Genomic DNA, 23,028 nt, shown 5'->3' on the forward strand with positions numbered 1-23,028 from the left:
AAAGCATTTTTCAAAGAACTAGGACAAATACTCTTAAAACGTGTATGGAACCACAAAAAAAAAAAAAAAACTTGAGAAAGAACAACAGAGCTGAAGGTATCACAATCCCAAATTCTGAAATATACTACAAAGCTGTGGTAATTGGAATAGTCTGGTACTGACGCAACAGACACAAAGATTAATGCAACAGGATACAGAGCCCAGAAATAAACTTACGCCTACACAGTCAATTAGCAATGACAAAGGAGTCAAGAATGTACAATGGAGGAGTGCCTGGGTGGGTCAGTTGGTTAAGCATCTGACATTAGATCAGGTCATGAACCTGTGGTTTCTGGGTTTGAGCCCCATGTCGAGCTCTGTGCTGACAGCACGGACTCTGAAGCCTGCTTTAGATTCTGTGTGTGTCTCTCTCTCTCTGACCCTCCCCTGTGCTCTCTCTCTCTCTCTCTCCCTCAAAAATGCATAAACATTAAGAAAAAAAAAGAATATACAATGGAGAAAAGACAGTCTCTTTAATAAATGGTGCTGGGAAACCTGTGAGACCTAAATCATAAAATTCCTAACAGAAAACATGGCAGTAATCTCCTGAACCTCAGCCTTAGGAATATATTTATGGATATGTCTCCTCAGGCAAGACAACTCACTGAATAGAAGTTATCTGCAAATGATATATCCAATAAGGGGTTAATATACAAAATACATAAGGAACTTCTACAACTCAACACCAAAAATACAAACAATCTGATTAAAGAATGAGCAGAGGACCTCCACATCTTTCCAGAGAATAAATACAAATGGCCAACAGATACACGAAAAGATGTTCAACATTACTAATAATTAGGGAAATGCAAATCAAAACCACAATGAGATATCACCTCATTCCAGTTAGAATGGATAAAATAAAAAACACAAGAAATAACAAGTGTTAGAGAGGATGTGGAGGAAAAGGAACCCTCATGTGCTGCTGGTAGGAATATATATTGGTACAACTACTGTGGAAGACAGTATGGAGGTTCCTCAAAAGCAAGATACAGAAATACTATACAATCCAGTAAATCCACCACTAGATATTTAACCAAAAAAAAAACAAAAACAAAACACTAATTTGAAAAGATACATGCAGCCTTATGTTGATTGCAGCGTTATTTATAATAGCCAAGATACAGAAGCAGCCCAAATATCTGTCAATAGATGAATATGTAGTATATATACATAAAATAGAATATTACTCAGCCATAACAAAATAATGAGAGCTGGCATTTTCAACAACATGGATGGGCCTAATGGGTATGACGGTAAGTGAAATAAGTCCGTCAGATAGAGACAAATACCATAAGTGATTTCACTTATATGGTTGTCAAAGAAGGAGTGGGATAATGGGTGAAACAGATACAGGGGATTAAGAGGTACAAACTTCCAGGTATAAAATAAATAAGTCACAGTGATGAAAAGTACAGCATAGAGAATATAGTAAATAATACTATAATAACATTGTATGGTGATACAGGGTGACCACACTTAATCATAGTGAGCACTGATTAATGTACAGAAGTGTCAAATCAATAAGCTGTACACTGGAAACTAATATAAAGTTAAATGTCAACTATACTTCAATAAAAAACTGATAATTGTGCTAAAATTAAGCAAAGAGATGTTATAAATAACCAGAAACAAAACATTAATCAAATAAAAAGGATCACAATAAAGGAAATTTCTAGATTTATAAATTGCTATTTGTCATTTTGCAATTAAATATTTATAAAAGTGTTAACTTTCCATGAGCAAATTTTCCTTATTTTTGTGAAAAACCCCAATACATAGATCTTTAACATCTCTAAGTGAGAAATAAAAGCCTTTGGAGAAATACTCATTTGCTCCAGGAAAAAATAGCTAGTTGATGATAGAGATGAACTAATACCAAGGTTTTCTGATATCCAGTGGCTGTCCTTTTTTATTAAAAAGCAATTAACTTCTGGGGCACCTGGGTGGCTCATTTGGTTAAGCATTTGACTTTGGCTCAGGTCATGATCTCTTGGTTCCTGAGTTTGAGTCCCACTTCAGGCTCTGTGCTGACAGTGCAGAGTCTGCTGGGGATTCTCTCTCCCTCTTTCTCTGCCCCTCTCTACTAACTCTCTTTACCTCTCTCAGAATAAATAAATTAATTTAAAAAAAGAAGCAATCAATTTCATGAATTTTATTGTTCTCTTTCTTGAATTTGTTCTTATTGAATTTAACCTGCCTCATATTTTTATTTTACTTTATTAGATACTGTTGAATTCATTTTCTAAAATCCTGCCTTAAAGTTCTTTACACACTTAAGTACCCAACTTACTCTCATAAAGATGATGTACTAAGACCAAGCATGGATGAATCATGCAAAAAATGTCAGCATCAAAAATCTCACCACCCAAACTGATGCAAGCCTCTGAAGGAAGTAAATTTTGGTCTGTTCAATTCATTATTTTTTTCACTAAATGCAAACAAAAGTAATCTTTTTGTACTCATTAGACTATGGATCACTGTTTTTGGATATACCAATATAATAATTCCATTTTTGGCATCAGATTGCTTAACTGGAGGATACGCTGGACAGAAATTCTTCTTTAAAGAGCAGAAATCCATCTGAAGAGGCTTGGATTGTAATTTAGTTATATGCATGTTTATTTATAAAAATATGATTCAGTTCCATCTTCTATCAGAAAACATATCAGATGAAGAAGTACGATTTTTACTGAAGCTCCATTTAGTCCTAGGGCTATTTATTATAAATTAAATTAATTAAGCTAAAACACATTTAATTTAGCCACTAAATATAAATCTCAGAATCTAGGTACAAATAAGATTTGTTAACTTTTTAAAGGCAGAACTGGGATAGAATTAAGATTTCCTTGGTTACCTTTCCAGGTGATTTGTGGCAAGATGCAACCATAAATTTTTATGCTACTTTCTATAACAATGTAGGCTATTTCTAGAAAGTAAATATTCCCAGACTGACTTTGAATCAACTAGAATTCCCTTACCTTGCTTCTTTTCACAATTGACAGCACAACCTAAAATAAGCTGGAGCAGCCTCCCAAGCTCCACAGAATCTGAACATTCAGTTATTTGGTTCAAATCAGGGATGAGTTCTTCAGAAATCTGCTGCCCCAGAAACTGCAGTAGGGAGACAATAAAGTACATCACTCATTTTTGTAGGCTACAAAGAATTGATTACATTTAATTATCACAAGGAAAATAAATTATAAATAGGATCAGGAGATAAATTAACAATATATATATATATATATAATTATTTATTAAACCAGTCAGCAAAGTTCAAGTAGCATCTCAAAATGCTGAGCAACCAACCAACAGCAACTAAAATGGTTTTACATCCAATATCCTTTGATCCCACTGTCAAAGGGATTAAGAAACCCCTAGCTTGATCCAGTATGACAAAACTTATGCCTTTCCAAAAATAGATTTATGTCAGCCAAAGGATATGCATAATATTTTGATGCATGACTGAATAACAGAAAACCATAATATAAATCATCACACTTACAAAAGAACAGCAAATGTAACCAATTTACTGGATTAATCTTTCCTTATCCTTTTTTTTAGCATAATAAAAAATGTTATCCTGACATTAAAAAAAGTTCCAACATGAGTTTTAGGCATTAATAAATTGAAATTTTTAAGTCTTAAAATTATTTGGAAAAAATTGCAAGTGTAAATATGTGAAAACTTTAAAAAACAGAAACCAGGGCACCTGGGGGGCTGTCGGTTAAGCATCGAACTCTCTTGATTTAGGCTCAGGTTGTGATCTCACAGTTTTGTGAGGTCAAACCCTGCATTGGGGTTCTGAGCTGACAGTGCAGAGCCAGCTTGAGAATCTCCCTCTCTCTTTGCCCCTCCCCTACTTGCACTCTCTCTTTCTCAAAAATAAAGAAAAAATTTAAAAATTGAAGAAAACAAAAGTAGAAACCAAATATTTTAATGGAAAACCAAAATCAAAAGCTTCCAAACATAAGCAATAAACTTTCTTATATCAAATAATCCTATTAGAAAACTTGCTATGGTACTAAATAATACAAAAAAAACCCCTACTTGAATAATGTACTATCTAAAGTGACTTTAATACTACTGCCATTTTGCTTTTTTCAATTCACTTGCACAAAAGCATAACTTCACAGTATACTTTTGCTGTTGCTTATACTGAGAAGAAATGTCAAAATAATACTTTATAGGAAATACTTCAACTTAATTATAAAGTCTGTTTGTATACACTTTACATTGTATAAAATCAGTCATACAGAAATGATGGTAATTCTATTGCAGAAAATAACCAATTTCAAGAGTATCAATATAGAAGGAACATTATTTTACAAATAAATATATTAAGTTTAAACCTATTCATGTTCACAAAATTTGAGTGCTCTGAAAATGGCAAAAAACAATATATTCCCACTATGAATTAGATTTCAGTAAAATGTTTTAGCTAAAATCCAAGTCATTTTTTTGGTGTCAGTATAATTATCATATATGATTTGGTATTCAAACAAAGTGATATGTTTTTCATACCTCATTGTAATAACTCATAATTCCTTGAAGTACCTTCTTTAAATTACTGGCCTAGTGGAGAAAAAATAATAAGAATTCAATAAATTATTTCACATTAGTAATTAAAGAAAATTTATTTCAATGTGAAAGACATCAAAACTTTGGCCTCATAAAAATAACAAAAACATACAGCAGAGTTTTATAAATACAAGTATATATAGTTTTGAAACATAAAAGCTTTAATCGGAGCTTAAAAGTGTCTTCATGCTTATGTAGTTTACCAGGGTGATTCTATTTAAAGTGAGCCACAATAAAGAGAAGTACCAATTTTGATTGAGCTTTGAGTATGTCCACCTCCAGTCATGAGTGTTTAACTGGGTTTCTACTTATTCTCTTGCCAAAATCAACAGAAAACAGGACAAAATATAACTAAACAATGTTTTCAAGCTTTAGCCACTGGGCAGGATGGAACTCTAATTTGTGAGAGGAGGAAAACAAAAAAGATGAGCCCAATTCTAGTCTAAACTTTCGCTCTGGAGAGGATTTTCATTCCATGGAATGGAGTGATCGAGCCTGAACAAAGTCTGATGGTCTCACTAAGTTGAAGAGTTAGACATTAGAAGTTTAGGAAGGTCAAGGTAGTTAGAAATTTGTAGGGCAGACAAATGAGGAGGTGAGCACTATGGAGGAAAAGAGCTCCAGAAATCTGCACAGTAGTTTGTCTCTTTCAGCTGAATACTAATTCGCATGTGCATGAGTGAAACTCAGTGAGATTAAACAAAAATAATTTCACTTTTTTTTCATTTTTTCCCATCAAGAATAACTCCCAAGGAAAAAACAATCCAGAGAATTTAAGCTGAACAATTCCCAAAAATTACACATGGCCAGAAATGGCTGAAATTCCCCACCAGCCAGAGTGAAGAGACAATGCTGTATAGACAAGTATTCACTAAAGACTTTGAAAAGGTCACACCTTAGTAGTTGGTCTAATCTAGCCCTAAAAGAAAAATAACCCTAGATCTGCCTCCCATCCCCAAAACATCAGAAGGATCAAAATGATTCATAAGTATTTTAACTGCCTGAAAGAACAAAGTCCAACTTTCTTTAAAGGAAAAAAAAATCCAGCACTCAACAATGAACTTCACATTGTCTAGCATCCAATAAAAAAATACTACATATGTGAAAAAGCAGGAAAATATGGATCACTAAAAAAAACATAGATAATAATGAGGAGAAAACTTGATCAACAGAAATGAGCCAAGAAATAAGCAATGAAAGAACTAGAAGATAATAATATTAAAACTGCTAGCTTAAACAGAATATTAAAGGATTTAAAAGAAAATAGAAATATAAGAAAAGAAATGAAACTTTTTCTTTGAAAAAAAAAAAAAAAACAGGAGCTCCTGGGAGTCTCAGTTGGTTAAGTGTCCAGCTCAGGTCATGATCTCACAGTTCATAGATTCAAGCTCAGCGTTGGGCTCTGTGCTGACAGCTCAGAGCCTGGAGCCTGCTATGGATTCTGTGTCTCCCTGTCCCTCTGCCCTTCCCCTGCTCATGCTCCATCTTTCTGTCTCAAAAATAAAAAAAATAAAAATTTTTTTCAATAAAAACTTAAAAAAAATAAAGAGTTGGTCTTTAGGGAAAAAAAAAAGGAAGACTGTTAGAATGTATGCATGAAAGACCTAATATAAAGACACAGATTATAAGAATAAAAAAAGATACATTAAAGCAAAATATAATCACAAAACTAAAATGGCTCATTAATATCAGAGAAATTAGACTTCAGAACAAGCTATATTGCCAGGGATTAAAAAAAAAGCCTTTCATGATGATAAGTATATTTATCCACCAAGAAGACATTTAAAACTTAACATTCATAAACCTAACAACAAAGATTCAAATTACATGATTTAAAAGTTAACAGAACTGACAGGAGAAATCGACAAATCCACAATCACTGTTAGAGATTTAAGGACTCTTCTTCCATAACTGATAACAGTACTCTCAATAAATTTGACATAATCCATCTGCAGAATACATGTTCAAATACACATGGAACATTCCCCAAAACAGACCATATGTTAGGTCACAAAATAAGTCTCAATATATGTTAAAGAATTTCTCAGTAGAGAGTTATGTTCTCAAACAAAAATTGAATTAAATTAGAAATTAATAAATATAAGAAAGGTACCTTATAAATCCTCAAGTATTTATAATTTGCAATACCTACTTCTAAATCACATGGGAAATTGAGCATTTTAAAACTGAATGAAAATACAAACACAGTGTATCAAAACGTGTTAGATGTGTAAGGCAATGCTTAAATTAGGGGAAAAAGGGCCTAAAATTTATGATTTAATTTCCTACTTTAAGGCATAAAAAAAGAAGAGAAGATGTAGGTAAAGGAAAGAAAATAATACAGAAAAAAAATCTATAAAATAGCAAACAAAAGCTAGTTCTTAAAAAAAACCAATAAACTTGAAAAACATCAAACCAAACTTCTCAAGAGAAAAAAATCAAAACACATAAATTGCCAGCATCAGGAAAGAAAGAGGATACATCACTAAAGATCACAGAGTTATCAACATATTATTAGCAAAATAACACAGTTAAGGACAACTGTGTGCCAACAAATGGGACAACCTAAGTGAAACACACAAATGCTCTATAATACACAACAAAACTGACTCAAGAAGAAACAAAATCAATTTGGTAGTATCTTATAAGGTTAAATATATACTTACACAACTGGATACAATCACATTCAGGAATTCATCTAAGAGAAGAAATTAGACATATGTCTATGCAAAGACTCACATTAAATATCCATTGTAATTGTATCCATGGTAGGTAAAATCTGAAACAATTCCAACATCCATCAATAGGTGAATGGGTAAGCAAATTGTAGAATATCCATGTAATGAAATAACACTCAGGCAAAAAAATAACTCCTACAGGAAACATGGATGAGTCTCAAAAACATCACACTGAAAGATGCTAGACACAAATAGTAACAAAGAGTATATAATGTCTGATTCCATCAACATGGAAATCTAGAAATCCACAGTGACAGAAAGGTTATCCATGGGGCCCAACCAAGGAGCGGAGGTTAAGTGGGAAAGGGCGTAAGTGCGTGTTCTGGGTTAATGGAAATGTTCCACAGCTAATTATGACTGTAGCTACCTAAGAACATGCAGGAGTCAAAACTCAAACTGTACACAATAAAATGCACCCTTAAATTAATTTAAAAAAATTTTTAGTTGAGCTTAGTGCTAATTTTAAAACCACTGTTTGGATGAAGTGCTTCTAATGCTCCTTCTGTATACCTACCTTTATCCTCCAGCTGTCACCAGCATCTTCTTTAATTCGGCTTAACCAAGATTCATCGAACCAAGCTACATCACTAAAATGAAAATACAAATGCAAAACTTTTAAATGTTTTTGTTACATGGAAAGTACCAAATTAAATCAATAAAGTTATTTTATATCTTAAGACCTGTCCTTAATAAAAATGGTAAATATTATTTAACTGAACCCACTGAATTTTTAATGATTCCTCAGGATTTCTTTTGGAATTTCTCATAATAAGTTACTTAACTCATTAACATCTTCAATTTAATAAACATTTATTAAATATCTCATACTAGACACTCTGGTAACAGGAAGATGTAAAAGTCCCAATCTTAAAGGCAGAAAAAACCGAAAACTAACATTTAATGTGTCTACTCTGTATCAAGCACTGTCCTTGATATTTTCCCATATTACAACATTTTAATATTGTAGTAACTGGCAAAGGATTATGATTATCCTCAATCTTACTCTTTAGGGAACTGAGGGGGAGAGAAGCTACATAATTAGCCCAAAATCACACTAGTATATGGCAAAGCCCAAAATTACTTGATTGTAACTGAGTCGAAAGAGTATGAGAAGTCTACAAGGACAGTTTAGTTTTAAACTTGTGAAGTCACATGAACATGGGAGGCCAGCTCAAAGAACTGCCATATCGATTTTTTATGTGTTTAATAAGGTTGCAAAGAATAACATCTGACTATAGTGAACTACACTAATAGATCATACATATTCTAAACAAAAATTTGGATGTTTGCTCTGAGTAAGGAACTGAGCAAGATTAATAGGAAGATGAATAATTCATTACCATGACTCTCTGGGAAGTAGCTATTAAAGCAGAAAAGTAAAGAGCACAAAAACTCTACTCAAAGGAGAATGTGATACATGCTTTAAGAGTTAAACAGTAAAATCAAAAGAATATGCTAGAAGTCTTCAAGGTTTTGCCTAAATTTTCACTTTACACATAAGCCAACAAAAGTGAGGAAAGAAATTAAAGTGATCTGTTTCCAAGGCTTGGATTGAAAAACATAAAGCTGAAACTAGAACATGGTGCCTAGTTTTTCACAAATCATTCTGCCTCAGATGTTCTAATACCGCTCTGACTGGGGTAACCAAAAATGACTTCACCATATCGAGTTCATCTATGTGGAATATGTATACATTTTCTTTTAAGCAAATTAATGTTAACTATATTCAACTTTTCCTAGATGCTAAGGCTATAATTACCAAAATAATTCAGCTAAATATATGAATGGTGTATTTCTAACCATGCATTTACCTGAAAAGTCTGATTTAGTAACAAGTCAAAACTGTCATCACAGTAAGTTCATTTCTTTTGACATCAGATTAAGTAAAAGAGGTAAGCCAGTTGTGATGATTAATTTTATGTATCAACCTGGCTAGGTCAGAATACCCAGTTTTTGCTCAAACATGCTTGGATGTGGTTATGAAAGTCTTTTTTTTAGATAAGGTTAATATTTAAATCAGTAGACTTTAGGGGTGCCTGGGTGGCTCAGTCGGTTGAGTGTCTGACTTCAGCTCAGGTCATGATCTCACAGTTCATACATAGGTTTGGGCCCCGCATCGGGCTCTGTGCCAACAGCTCAGAGCCTGGAGCCTGCTTCAGATTATGTGTCTCCCTCTCTCTCTGTCCCTCCCCTGTGTGTGTGTTCTCTCTCTCTCTCAAACATTAAAAATATTCTTTTAAATAAAAAACAATAAATCAGTAGACTTTAAATAAAACACATTACCCTCCATAATGTGGGTAGGCCTCATCCAGTCAATTGAAGCCTTTAGAAAAAAGACTAATCCCCCTCATGAAAGAGTAAATTCTACCAATAGATTGCCTGTGGACTCTGGCTGCAAAATCAACTCTTCCCTTGATCTTTGGCCTGCAGGCCTAACCTGTGGATTCTGGACTTGTCAGACTCCACAATCATGTGAACCAATTCCTAAAAACAAATTTCTCTGTCCTGTGTGTGTGTGTGCGTGTGTGTGCATCCTATTGTATATATCCATGTCTTATTGATTCTGTTTCTCTGGAGAACCCTGACTACTACACCAATCTTCTAAAAGATATCATCATATGTGATTCTAGAACTATAATTATCTCTAGAAAATGGATCTAGACATAACCTCTTCTAGCTTTCCTCCTTTTATCTTGTGTTTCTCCTTGTTTTTCTTTCTACTCCAAATCAATTTCAGCCCTATGTCTTAGTCTGCTCAAGCTTCTATAACAAAAGATCACTGAATGGGTGGCTTACATAACAGAAATTTACTTCCCACAGTTCCAGAAGCTGCAAATCCAAGATCAAGATGGTATTATCAAGGTAGGTTTCACTCTAAGCCCTCTTCTTTAAGCTGGTAGGTGGCTACCATCTCTCTGTGTACTCCCATGACCTCTTCTTGGTATGCTCATGGAGAGTGAACTCTCTGATGTTTCTTTCATAAGGATTCTAATCCTATCAGATCAGGGCCCCACTCTTATGACCTTATTTAACATAAATTATTTCTCAGAGGCCTCATCTCTAAGAGAGCTACAAAACTGGGAGGTTAGGGCTTCAAAAAGGAAATTTGGAATGGATACAAACATTCAGTGTATAATACTCAGAGAAATACCTTCTAACTTCTCTTGCTTTCTTCTTTTTCTTATGAACAAGTCATCCTTCTTAAGCAATTATAATGGCAGCCAATCTTTCCCTCACTATTAAACTTCATATCCAACCTCTTAACTCTCTGGACATATCCTCCCTTACATTTTTGCATTGCTACCTCTACATGTCTTAACTAGACTTCTGGCCCTAACAATTAGCTCCTTTTCTCATACTTTCCAGAACTTCGGTGAAATTCAAGGGACACCAAATAAGGGAACACCAGCCTGAGGAAACAAAATATGGTCAAATTGATTTCTAATAAATCTAAGTAATAATGAGTATAAAATTATTTTTTAACTCCACCCACAGTGTTTGTCTTCAACAATTTTACCAACTAAATACAGGCAGTAATTAATGCCTACTGGTTACTATACACAACATAGTTGTTTTGCTTCAACAGACACCCTGACATTATTCTCCTTGAATAATCAAAAGGCCTACTGTGCTTAACATGTCAAATTGTAATCTGTACTTAGAGCATGCATGTCTGGCCTTTGATGTATTAAGACCCCAAATTAAGAATCTAACAGGAGAGAGTCAAGATACTAGAGTTCACTGATTACAGCTGATTGAGAGCACTGGTGTTAGAGTCAGGCCAAAGCTATGCCAATCCTGGCTTTGCAATTAACTTGTTATTTGATTTTACAAAAGTTATTTCACCTCTTTAAACCTGTGTTTCATGTATAGACTGAGAAATATCTACTTCACAAAACAGTAAAAATTAAATGAAATAACATATATAGGGTATATAACAATGTGTTATTAAGTACTCAGATGTTGGCTATCATGATTTATCATTTCAAATGCTCGAATATATGACTGAATGAATGAAGAAATAAGTGCATGATACTTGAGATCTCTGGGTTTCTACATTCTTGGTCTCACTCTTTTCCCTCTTGCAAAAATGTCTAGTCAAATAGGCAAAAGAAATAAGCAGAGAAGTTATCTGTTGTTTAAAGTGGCCAAATTAAGTGTTTTTTTCAGGGAAAGTCACACGCTATAATATTTATAGTTGTTGTGGGTTGAATTGTATCTCCAAAAAAATATGTTCATATTCTAACTCCCAGTATCTGTCAATGTGATGTTATTTGGATATAGGGTCATTGAAGATGCAATCAAATTAAGATAAGATCAAACTAAATGACTAATATGACCGGAAGAGGAGAGGACACAAAGACATGGACACAAAGGTAAGACAACCACATGGAGAAGGAGCAGAGATAGAGCCATGCTGCCACAAACTAGGGACTGTGGGGCTCGGGGTGGGGGCGGCAGCAAAATCTGGAAGGAATGATCCTCCCCTATATGCAACAGAGAGAGCATGGCCCAGCCAGTACCTTGATTTAGGACTTCTAGCCTCCAGAATTAAGAGAGAATCAATTTTTGTTTTATTTTTATTTTTTTAAACATTTTTACTTATTATTGAGAGACAGAGAGACAGAGCTTGAGCATGGGAGGGGCAGAGAGAGGAGGAGACACAGAATCTGAAAGAGGCTCCAGACTCTGAGCTGTCAGCACAGAGCCTGACACGAGGCTCGAACTCACAAACTGCGAAATCATGACCTGAGCTGAAGTCGGACACTTAACTGACTGAGCCAGCCAGGTGTCCCAATTTTTGTTGTTTTAAACCACCCCCCCTGTCATACTGTTATGGCGATCCCAAGAAACTAATGCAGCTGTAATTATAGATTTTCCCCATGTGGTTTTTAAATATCTACACAGGGGCGCCTGGGTGGCTCAGTCGGTTAAGCCTCCGGCTTCGGCTCAGGTCAGATCTCACGTTTGTGGGTTCCAGCCCCGCATCAGGCTCTGTGCTGTCAGCTAGCTCAGAGCCTGGAGCCTGCTTCCAGTTCTGTGTTTCCTTCTCTCTCTCTGCCCCTCCCCCTCTTATGCTCTGTCTCTCTTTGTATCAAAATAAATAAAACATTAAAAAAAAAGTTTTAAATATCTACATATATTTTAAAAAGGGATATATATATTATGTGTTCAGGCCAAAGATGATAATTAAGAAATTGTAAAACCCTAGCAATAATCCCATGACTCTCCAAGCCTAAGCCATACAGTTTGGGCACTGATTTTTAAGATTTTATTATTGACCATACTTGCCTCAGGTAAATAATACTTATTTATTAAATTTTGGTACTTCCTTAGAAAGCAAAATTTCCCTTCTCATCTTCAGTAACAACTCTGACGTGATTTGATCTGAGTCATAACATCAAGCAATGTAATTCATAATAGAGTGTAACATACAAAATGCTTTTAAGTGTTCAAAGAAATATGATAAAATAGCCCTTTTAGTAGGAATATGATGTACTGATTCAACTAGAGAAAAATGCATGCTTCTAAGTTTCAATATCCAGATCCAGACTTCTGGAAAGCTATAAAACTAGAGGGGGATTAAAAAAAAAAAAACTAGAGTTTAAACAGTTCTTAGATGATAAGCAGACTTAGCTAATAAGTCCATGCCAAAACAGGCAAATAAAGCAAAAAAGAGCTTTCAATTCAATTTTAGATCATTGTCATATGTTTTATGAAGAGAGCTTTCTGATTGTTCAGCTATTTCATTGTTCTTGCAGAAAAGCTATTAGAAGACAATAAGAGACAAATGAGAGAAAGAAAAGAAAAAAGGAAAATCAGAGAGACAGAGGTTCAGCAGTAACAGCAGAATCTAACAGATTATGGAAAATGAGTTAGTGATAAAAAGTAGTTTAACTGAATTCAAGCTGACCCTACTCGAAACATCGGGTATAGGGAGTCAAAGAGCCACCGCATTCTATCATGGTAAAAACAGGTCTCTTCTATTGTACAACTACCAGAGCCACCATAATACATATAAATAACAGCTTTGGATGGCTCTGTTGAAGTCAATGAATGCATCCCAGGCTTACATCCATACCAACCACAATGTAGCTCCATCTACACCAATACCCAAAACATATTGCAATGACAAAAGGCAAGGGGTACACTCTAACAATAAAAAATAATGACAACTTTCCCAGATCATCAATAAAGGGTCATATCCAGAATGCTTGTTCTGACCAATTAAATCACTTTTGAAACTAATCAGGGCATAAATAAATAAAATGTTTAAGAAACATGTTTGAGAAAACAAGGGAGGAAGGCATATTTTAGAATGAGTGCCAAAAACAAATGTTAACATGTTAAGTTTGTCTCTTAAAGTGTTAATCTTGAGCTAACCATACAATGTCTATTCAAATCAGATCATGTTGAAAATTCCAAGTAACTACAATTTTTACATTTTAAGTTGTTTTTCTGAGAATGGTAAGGGATTTCTGCAAACCTATCTACAGGGTTTTCAATGTCAATCACATCAAACCTTGACAACATGATGGCAGCCACTGAAAAAACACATCTCTGATTATAAAACAAATAGCAGAGCTAGGATTCTGGTCTCAATGAAGATACGTTATCGTAAAAGTAAGCAAATACAGAATCAAAGTGACTATCAATTAGTAAATTGGCCCTCTTTGTTCCTACTAAGGTGGAGCTCGTATTGCAGATGTTATAACCGTAATCACTGCACAATGTTTGGCAAAAAATAAGAAATAACGGACTTAGGAACTTTTGATACTATATATCTATTGGGCCTAACCCAAACAGAATCATTTTATCAGTTAAGATTCCCCAATATTTGTGACTTTAAAATTCATTTATACCTCATCTTCTTATTGGTGGAGTCACAGAAGTCATACTTTTAACTCAAATATAGATTTTAAAATTTAATATTTTTTCCAAATCCAGTATTTTATATTTCAACCATCTCTAAAATAATAATCTCCATGCATTGATCCCTTCAAATGACAGCAAAATACCTTAAAAAATCATAAGCAATTATACCATTCATTAAAATGGTTTCTTTTCCAGTTACTATAACTTGTGAATGTGACCAGGACAAGTTTAAAATGAAAATCACTTAAATAGGTAAGAATCCTGTTTGTTTATTTAATTAAGATGTACCTCTGTGAACAAGCAAGGAATAATCAGGTGGTAAACTTTTTTGTGCCTCAGATGTAATAATGCCATAATATATGCCCGTCACGACTTAATAGGATAAAGTTTCAGCAACTTTTACAATACAAGTCTAAGTTTTCTTCCTTGGTGTTGGGTTTACAGTTCTTTCACAAAGAGTCTGGACCACTACTTACATTTGATGAAGAACTTGTGCCATGGCAACTCCGTTAGTCAGCTGTTTGACATCTTGACAAGGTGCAGCAGTATTGAATGTCTGCAGCTAAAATGACACCAAGCAAATGACTTTACTGCTCCTTTACCCTTACAGGGTGGTGTTACCAACCCCCCTCCCCAAACGTATGAACACTGCAGAGAAAAATAACTGTAAATTGTCCTTGTTTTGTTTAAATACAGACTGTGCCGAACAAATGAAACTATACTAGTAAGTTTCCACGTCTGTGTAATAGTCTTACAAAAATAAACACTTAACAATTCAAATAATCACACCTAAAAGAGTCAAATATATTGATGCAATGTATGAAGTATTTCAGAGTTTCTGAAATCCAGATATACAGATCTTAAGATAAAATGTATTGTGTTCATTGTTAGAAGAATAACAACAGAAAGAACTTTAAGTTAACTTATTATTTCAGATTAAAATTTCACTCACATCATTTGGTAGGACAACAAAGGCTAGAAATGTCAAGTGTAAAACTACTTAATTAACCAGTGAGCTCTGAAATAAGGCAGGGCCTCAGCCTGCCCTCCAACAACTAGTCTCAGGGCATGAGTGGTCCAGGGTCCACCAACCACAAGTTACTTCTATCTAGTTTGGCTTTACATATTATTCTTGTCAAATCTCTATTTGTTAAACATTCATGTACATAGTAAAAAGAGAAGTGAAATTGTGGGGTCTTTTTCTAATAAGCAAATAAAGACAGAAGAATTTTTGAAAACAAATTATAACACAGCTACGATGGCTCATATACTTCCTAGAAATCTAATCTCAACCCATAATGATCTTAAAATACACTACGATTCTCTTTTCCTACACATATTCATCTCCTTTGCTATTCAATTATAATTCCTTAGTTTACCATTTAACTATCTTAATCTGACAGAAGTCTCTTCCCCACGGATTCACCTTTAGTGGTTCTGTTTGAGATTCTACAAATTACTCTCCATGATCCTAATAGGACATGGAAGGATGACACAAATAACTCAACAGTTACTTTCAAAGTACACAAGGTATCTTTGTAGTAATAAAGATACTTCACTGAGATCCTCCTCTATGTGGGCACTATAGTATAGAATGGGGTTACAAAACAAAATCATCCATATTTTACTCTCAAGCAGTTTCAATCAAAAGTTAAGGGAAGGACAAAAAGACATAAATTATTTCTAGAAAACACCATTCCCAGTCTCATAACTATATATGCACAAATCGTTTTGAAATAGACAAGAGTTAGCTAATTAGGGCTTGTATATAGGAAATAACTTCTTAGAGATGATTTCTGAACAGAAGGTCTCGAGTAAAGAAAGGACCAAGGGAAGGAAGGTTCAGGAAATAGGAACATGATAAGAGCACAAATACCTGAAAAGAAACAGTATTTTTAGGCAACACACAGTTCAATATTACTGGATTTCCAGCGCAAAGAGAAATGGGGAAGAGGTGACAAGTGGAGTGGGGGAGTAAAAAAACAGACATGGGTCAGGACTCTAGAAAGCCATGACAAGAAGCTTGGACTTATCCTGATCATCCTTATAATGGGAAACAGCAGAAGAGTTTCTATCTCCCTCACAAGATGGTTGAAAGAATTAGTACACCTAGTGAACTTAGATCAACACCTGGGACAGGCTCAACAGCTGTCAGCAATCAGTTAGGATCTGGGGTTCCTCAAAGTCTGGGGTATAAGAACAACATGCATCACAATCTCTACACATATTAAATTAAGTAGGCTCCATGCCCAGTGTGGCGCTCAATGTGGGGCTTGAACTCATGACCTGAGCTGAGATCAAGACAGATACTTAATCTTCAGAGCCACCCACATGCCCCCCCACCCAAGCAATTCTTATACACATCAATTTTTTAGAACCAATACTCTGGGTGATGATGAATCACTGAAGAATAGGAAGAAAGAGCGATAACTTCAGCATATTTGGGATAGCAATAATACTGACAGAGAGAAAAAAAGAGAATAATTTTTACACCTGAGTCCACAAGAGGGCAATGGTCTTGTTCATAAAACAGGTGGCTTACAGATAGGGTAATGCTGATTAAGAGGACAGAATAAATTCACGAAATTTAAAATATAAAATAACAAGGATTTTCCAATTAAGTGGATGTGCAGGAAAGAGACCCCAGGGTTTAGGGCATCTTTAAAAAGAAGATAATCATATACTTTCAGGTAAACTGTGGCTCCCACTTTCCAACCCTTCCTACTTACATTTTATATCATTAACTTTTTACAAAATGGATAGGACTAGTGATTTTAAAAGAATGATTTGAGCATCACAATATTAGCAAAACAGTAATGTGTACATATACTAAGTATTGCCTCTTTGCCCACCAAGTCCAGATTAAGATCAATTTCTTCTTCTTTTAGATTTGAATTTAAACTGGGGTGTCTCAGGGCAGCTCGCAGCTCAGTTGGTTAATCACTTGACCTCGACACAGGTCATGAGCTCTCGGTTCGTGGATTCAAGCCCGGTGTCGAGCTCCGTGATGACAGCTCAGAACCTGGAGCCTCCTTCCAATTCTGTGTCCCCTTCTCTCCCTGCCCCTGGCCTGCTTATGTGCTCGCTCTCGCTCTCTCTCTCTCTCTCTCTCTCTCTCTCTCTCTCTCTCTCAAAAATAAACATTAAAAAAATTAAATTGGAGTGTCTCTTGAAAGTTCTTAAACTAGCTGCAAAATAAATTAGATAACACAGAATGTAATTTCATTTGGCCAAATAGAAAGGCGTTTTTTTCACCAAGGAGAGTGAATAAATTAAAAAGTTCAGTGTGGGTTCAGAGTGGGTAGTGACGCTAAGCAGAGGGACAAAGGAAAATATCCCCTTTCACACTACACTTCACAGAGGTAAAGAATCACAAGTCTTTTTAGTGAGTGGCCCAAAAGGGGCAAACAAGGCTTCTATCAGTAACCACAGGGTTCTGGCAAATAATCATCTTACTTTCTTCTTAGTAAAGCAAATAATCAAAGATATGCAAATGTTGTTCCTGAATCGCTTCAATATAAATGTCACCAAAATCAAGGAAGAAAGGGGGATCTTCACAACTGGTAGTCAAAAAATTTCAACTTCGGGTCACCTCTATTCTCATAATCTCCTTCTCTAAATACTCATTTCAGAAAGATTATTGTTTTGAGTTTTAAGATTTTCAGAAAAATGATTCAGCCTTTAATATTTTTTGTTCATTTGGGCATATATTTGGCATTAGTTTTTCCTTCACCTGCCTGTCAAGGTCAAAGAACACAGGAACTAAGAAAAACATTAAAAATATGGTTCAATTCTAATTTTACTGGTGAAAGTAAAGTCCCAAAATTTTAATTCTCCAAATGTTACACAGCCAAGGGGCAGAATTAAATTTATTAAATTTACCTTCATACAAATACTGCAAACTTTCATACACTCCCTCTAACATGTAAATGGTGCCCAAATTTGTCTTTCAGCCCTAAATTTTTTGCTAAGTAGTAATATAACATTTCTAAGAACTAATTATTTTATGATGAGTTTTTTTGAGAGAGGCGGTGGGAGGGTGGGAAAGAGTGTGTGTGCTTGGGAGTGGGAGAGAGAGAATCTTAAGCAGGCTCCATGCCCAGCACAGAGCCTGATGTGGGGCTCAATCGCATGACCATGAGATCATGTCCTGAGCCAAAATGTTCGGTGCTGAGATCAAGAGTCAGACACCTAACCAACAGAGCCACCCAGGTGCTCCATAAAATATAACTTCTTAATAACCACCAATAGAGGTACTAACCAAATTCTCAAATTCTACTATTGTTGGTTCTATTGTCCTAGAACACTGTGTAGTGCTGAAAGAACAGAGTTTACTACCAACTGCTTTCTCACCTCCAGGATTTAGTCCCATGATAACCTTTTAATCTTGTATCTACTACTACTTCCCCTCAACCTGTGACACTACTTACTATGGTAGAGAGCACATTAAGAGATGAGAGAAATGACAAGGATGTGTCTTCACTACCTTCACATTATTTCCAGGGGTTCTTTCCTATGTCTAGAAAATTCATTTCCCCTGATTTCTACATGCTGAAATTCATCAATCTTCTGTCACACAGTTAAAAGTTTACCCCAGGTATCTACAAGAACCTACACACTTAATGGTGAAATACTGGTCTCTGAGGTCAGGACCAAGACAAGGATATTAACTATCACCACTTTGATTCAATGTTGTATTAGAGATTCCAGCCAGTTGTTGTTCCTGGAGATAGAGCAGAAAACAGGTCATATAGGGTCTCTGACACTTAGGAGCAAATATAGGTTGCCTTCAGAAAGTGTTAAGTGTTATAAACTCATAGAAAGGAGTAGCAGCTTATAAAGGGATAGGACTGGGATAAGTCATTCACTGTTACTGAATCTGAAAGATGACAATAGATCCAGGAACTGAATGACAGAAGAAGCCAGTCACTCACTAGAAAGAGAATATTCTGGGTAGAGGAAAGAATAATTAAGAAGCCCATATTCCTCAAGAAATAGAGAGTCAGTGTGCATGGTGGGCATGGAGGACTGGGGCATCGGGAGAGTTTGGGAAAACCTAAGGATGTGAGGTGACATCAACCGTACAGTGACTGGCAAAGGCAAAGTAAGACACCAACATTCCCTGGGAATCATCTGGAGAGGCCAAGAGAAGCCAAGAGACAGATACCCAAGAAACTAAGGCAGAAGATGATCTCACAAAAGAACCATCAAGTAAGATAAGGATAATACAGAATAGTTAACAGTTTGCCAAATCCGGTAGGTGAAGGCCTTAAAGAATTAATGTGCCATGCGTTGAGAAGGGAATGAAAGTTCAAGTATAAAGGATGAGTATACAAAACTCAAATAATGTGCCTGCATAGAGAACAGGGAATAGAGTGTGGTTTTTAACAGGGAGTGGTGGCCCTTTGTTCTTTCTTTTTAAGATAGGGAAGATTTGAGTAAGTTTATGTGTAGAGAGAAAGAATCCAAAGGAGAGGAAGAAGTGAAATGATGGAGCAAAGTTTTAGAAGAGGTAGAAGGCATGGGATCTAGAGCTAGGGCCAAGATAAGGAGGAGATCTTTTTCCTGAGGGGAGAAAAGTTGGGGGCTCAAACAGGGTACTGATAAAGGTTTGCAACGAGAAATGGGAGGGGAACTGTGTGGCCGTTCTTAGTCTTTATGTAGCTGTGCATTGCTATGCGAAGAAGTAGATTTGGCTGTAGAGCATTTATAAAGGCAACAATCTGCACAATAATTCCATTTTCTCCACAGTGTCTTAGCAGCCTTAGAACTGGAGAAGCAAATAATCTACTACACTCTGTCATCTATAACACTTTTGCAGTTTTTAAGGCATTTTTGCCTCTCATTATAAAAATGCACAGCTCTGCCTACCAGTCCAACAAAAAATGGAAAGTTCTTTGATTATTCTTGATGTCTTCCTCAGTGCCTTGAACAAAGTAGGAGCTCAATAAATACTGGTTAAAAGAATGGATATAGTCACATAATATTTTAAAATATTGCAATACAAGTCAAGAAAATTCTTTACTTCTCTACCACTTCATATAAGTCAATGACATCATAAAGACCGTTTACCACTTAAGTCAGATGTTCAGAGCAATAATGTAACAGATTAGGATACTCCCTTTAATTAGTCACTTGTTTTAACAAAAGACATCATTAAAAGTAATGTTGCCTTATTTCTTGACAGTCTTTAAATACAACATCTAAATCCCGATACTTACTCTAAATGAAAATGAGCAGTTAGCTAATGGTTTTTAACTCGAAACTCTATAAAACATACCTGCATTCCACTTAAAACAAAAGCTATTTACCTCTAAACTGTAAAAGTTGCTTTAAATTATGGTTATTTCCAATAGACTTGATACACAGCCAGAAACCTCTGATTTCTCATTCTTTTGAATTACTCAAAGGAGGAGATCGCTAGGGAACCGGATCAACCAATTACCGCCTCCTGATCCAGTCTGTTTACATTCCACTATGCACACGCTTCTGTACACACCACCAAACAACTAGTTTGGGGATGGGCACCGTCAAAAGCACCTTGTGGGCAGACCATCAAGCATCAACCTTGCCCAACGTGGGTTAGAAGCTACATCTGAATTGCCAGCTCGCTGACCGCTGGACACCTCCAAAAGGTGAGACACATCCTTTTACTGACAGGGATACTGGGGGCAGATCCTGCCTGTCAAATATCACACACATTAATTAGAAATACCAAACACGCACAAAGTGCAAATGAAAATCCCAAGTCTTTTTCTTGAAAGAAAATGCTGTCCACTAGGAGGGGGGGGCGGTGTGGGGGGCAGTAAGAAAAAAGGAACAGGAACCCCCACCTCCAGCATTATCTTTTTCTCCATACAGGAACTACGAAGAAATATCCCTTTTAAACGATTTCTACAAAGTCGGATGTTCTGGAATCCTGGAGGAACTCTGATCCAGGAAGCAAAACCACCTCTTGGCCACCTGTGTCCAAGCAGAGCAAAGTGGTTTGCATGGCTGGGGAGTTTCGGAGGGGGCCTTCGCTCCCAAGTGGCACAAAGGTCCGTATGGGAAAGCTGTTCAGCAGACGGAAGGCGAGTGTCGGCAGTCCAGGGGGGAGAAAATGGGGGCAGCGGAGAGCAAAGGGGATGGACGCCTGGCTCCAGCCACAGCTGTCACAAGCAAGATGAAGGCAGTAGGACGCGCCTCCTCCGTCCCCACCTCCAGAGCCCCCTTTACCTTCCCCTAGTCCCCAGACACAAACAGACACACAGCCACACGTACACACCTGCCTCGCGACCCGCAGGTGGCACTCTCGTGGGCAAGGGCGACAGGAGACTCGGAGGGCGACGCGCCGAGTCCGCGGCGCAGGTGGCCCGGCTACTCCTCGGGCTCACCTGAGGAGAACCGGGGCCCCCGGGCAACTCGCCTCGGCCCCTCGGCCCCCCTCGCCTCCTCGTACTCACCCAAATGATGAGGCTGTCGCATAACGGCAGCTCGGACTGCGGAAGCGGCTGCGTCTCTTCCATGGCCGAGGCCGCCGTCGACTACGCCGCCGCTGACACCGACACCTCCCTCCTCCCCGCGCTCCTCCAGGAGCCGGCGTCGACGACCTGCTCGCCGGCCGCGAGAACTCGGAAGGCAGGCCCAGCGCCCGCGCGGCTCAAGCGCGAAGCCTCGCGCGGCCGACGTCGCCGGCGTAACCCCCTCCTCACCACCGCCCCCGTCCCCGCTCCGCCCCGCTCTGCCGTTCGCCCCCTCCCCGGTCTGGCCCGGCAGCGCGGCTCCGCACCTGAGCCCCGCCCCCTCCTCCCCTTCCCCGCCCCCGGCCGCCCCTCCCCTCCTCCCGCCCCTCCCCTCCTCCCGCCTCCTTCCCGCTCCCGCACACCTCTCCCCGCCGCACTGAGTGACCAGGGCGCGCACCAGTCACAAAGAAAGTAGGTGCCCGAGAGGGGCGTGCGGGCGGGAGGGGGCGGGAAGAGCGGGGATAGGTTGCGCAGGAGGGGTTGCTGATTGGACGCACTCTCTTGGCTCCGACCAATCAACGTGAGACAAGACAGCCTCCGGGAGGGAGCGCGAGCGGGTGGGAAGGGGTTTGTGACCTGGCAGGTGCGGTGGGGACCGGGGGCGTGGAGCGCGCGTGCGCGGCGGGACGCAGTAGCTGCTGAAGCTCACGCTGCCCCAAGGGCAGAAGAGGCCGCGGGGCTCCCTGCGTAAGTAGGGCGGGCTCAAGCATCTTTGCGCCTCCTTCCCCGCAGCAGGGCACCCCCTGGCTACACCTGTGGAGAGCCACACGGCTGCCATCGTGTCTTCGCAAATAGATCCTACTCTAGAATAAAAACCACTCGAGACAGGGAGAGCTGATTTTCTCCTGGTCGCTCATGGAAAAGGACATTTTCCTTTGCAGACATGGCAAAGAAATGTGTTTGCTAAGGGGGAAAAAATACCATAAAGCTGCTTAAGTGAAATAAGTTCTCACAAGATCGCAGAGAAGGGCAATTTTATTTTAAATGGGACGAAAGGGAAGACCATTTTCAGGTAGGAAAATGGGAAATAAAACGATCTTTTAGTTTTCAAAAAACCATGGAAGATACCAGTGTACAGTGCTTCCGATATTCCTTTGGCGGTTGAAAACTTGTCTTTTCTGAGAATGTTTGTGAGGGAGGGGGTGGCGTAGAGTTGGAAGCTCTCCAAGGTACTGATGTATGGCTTAGGCTGTTGAAATGGGTTGGGATATTCTTACTCTTGCTGTTGATTTCCATCACTTCACTCATTCATAAACTCATCAGTTCATGCTCAGTGTAAAAATGCAGCT

The 23,028-nt window shown here is 37.6% G+C and overlaps 1 protein-coding gene and 1 long non-coding RNA gene across 3 annotated transcripts in view; one reads left to right on the forward strand and one right to left on the reverse strand.

Moving 5' to 3' along the window:
* The window catches only part of HOOK1 (hook microtubule tethering protein 1), a 65,237-nt gene extending 43,349 nt beyond the window's left edge, over positions 1-21,888 (reverse strand). The window contains exons 1-5 of one of the 2 annotated variants that reach the window (XM_029948778.1): positions 21,680-21,888; positions 14,711-14,790; positions 7,873-7,945; positions 4,564-4,614; positions 3,021-3,153 (exon numbers count right to left, since the gene is read on the reverse strand). In XM_029948778.1, coding sequence (XP_029804638.1) covers positions 3,021-3,153; positions 4,564-4,614; positions 7,873-7,945; positions 14,711-14,790; positions 21,680-21,742 — 400 coding nt within the window. In that variant the 5' untranslated portion in view covers positions 21,743-21,888. Of the gene's footprint in view, positions 1-3,020; positions 3,154-4,563; positions 4,615-7,872; positions 7,946-14,710; positions 14,797-21,679 lie in introns of both variants that reach the window. The other variant, XM_029948777.1, reaches the window with a different exon arrangement.
* A 452-nt stretch (positions 21,889-22,340) lies between these two features.
* LOC115298876 overlaps positions 22,341-23,028 on the forward strand; it is a 51,510-nt gene continuing 50,822 nt past the window's right edge. The window contains exon 1 of the long non-coding RNA XR_003911877.1: positions 22,341-22,426. This is a non-coding gene — a long non-coding RNA (uncharacterized LOC115298876). The remainder of the gene's footprint in view (positions 22,427-23,028) is intronic.

This window comes from Suricata suricatta, chromosome 8 (genome assembly GCF_006229205.1).
Source record: "Suricata suricatta isolate VVHF042 chromosome 8, meerkat_22Aug2017_6uvM2_HiC, whole genome shotgun sequence".
Taxonomy (NCBI): Eukaryota; Metazoa; Chordata; class Mammalia; order Carnivora; family Herpestidae; genus Suricata; species Suricata suricatta.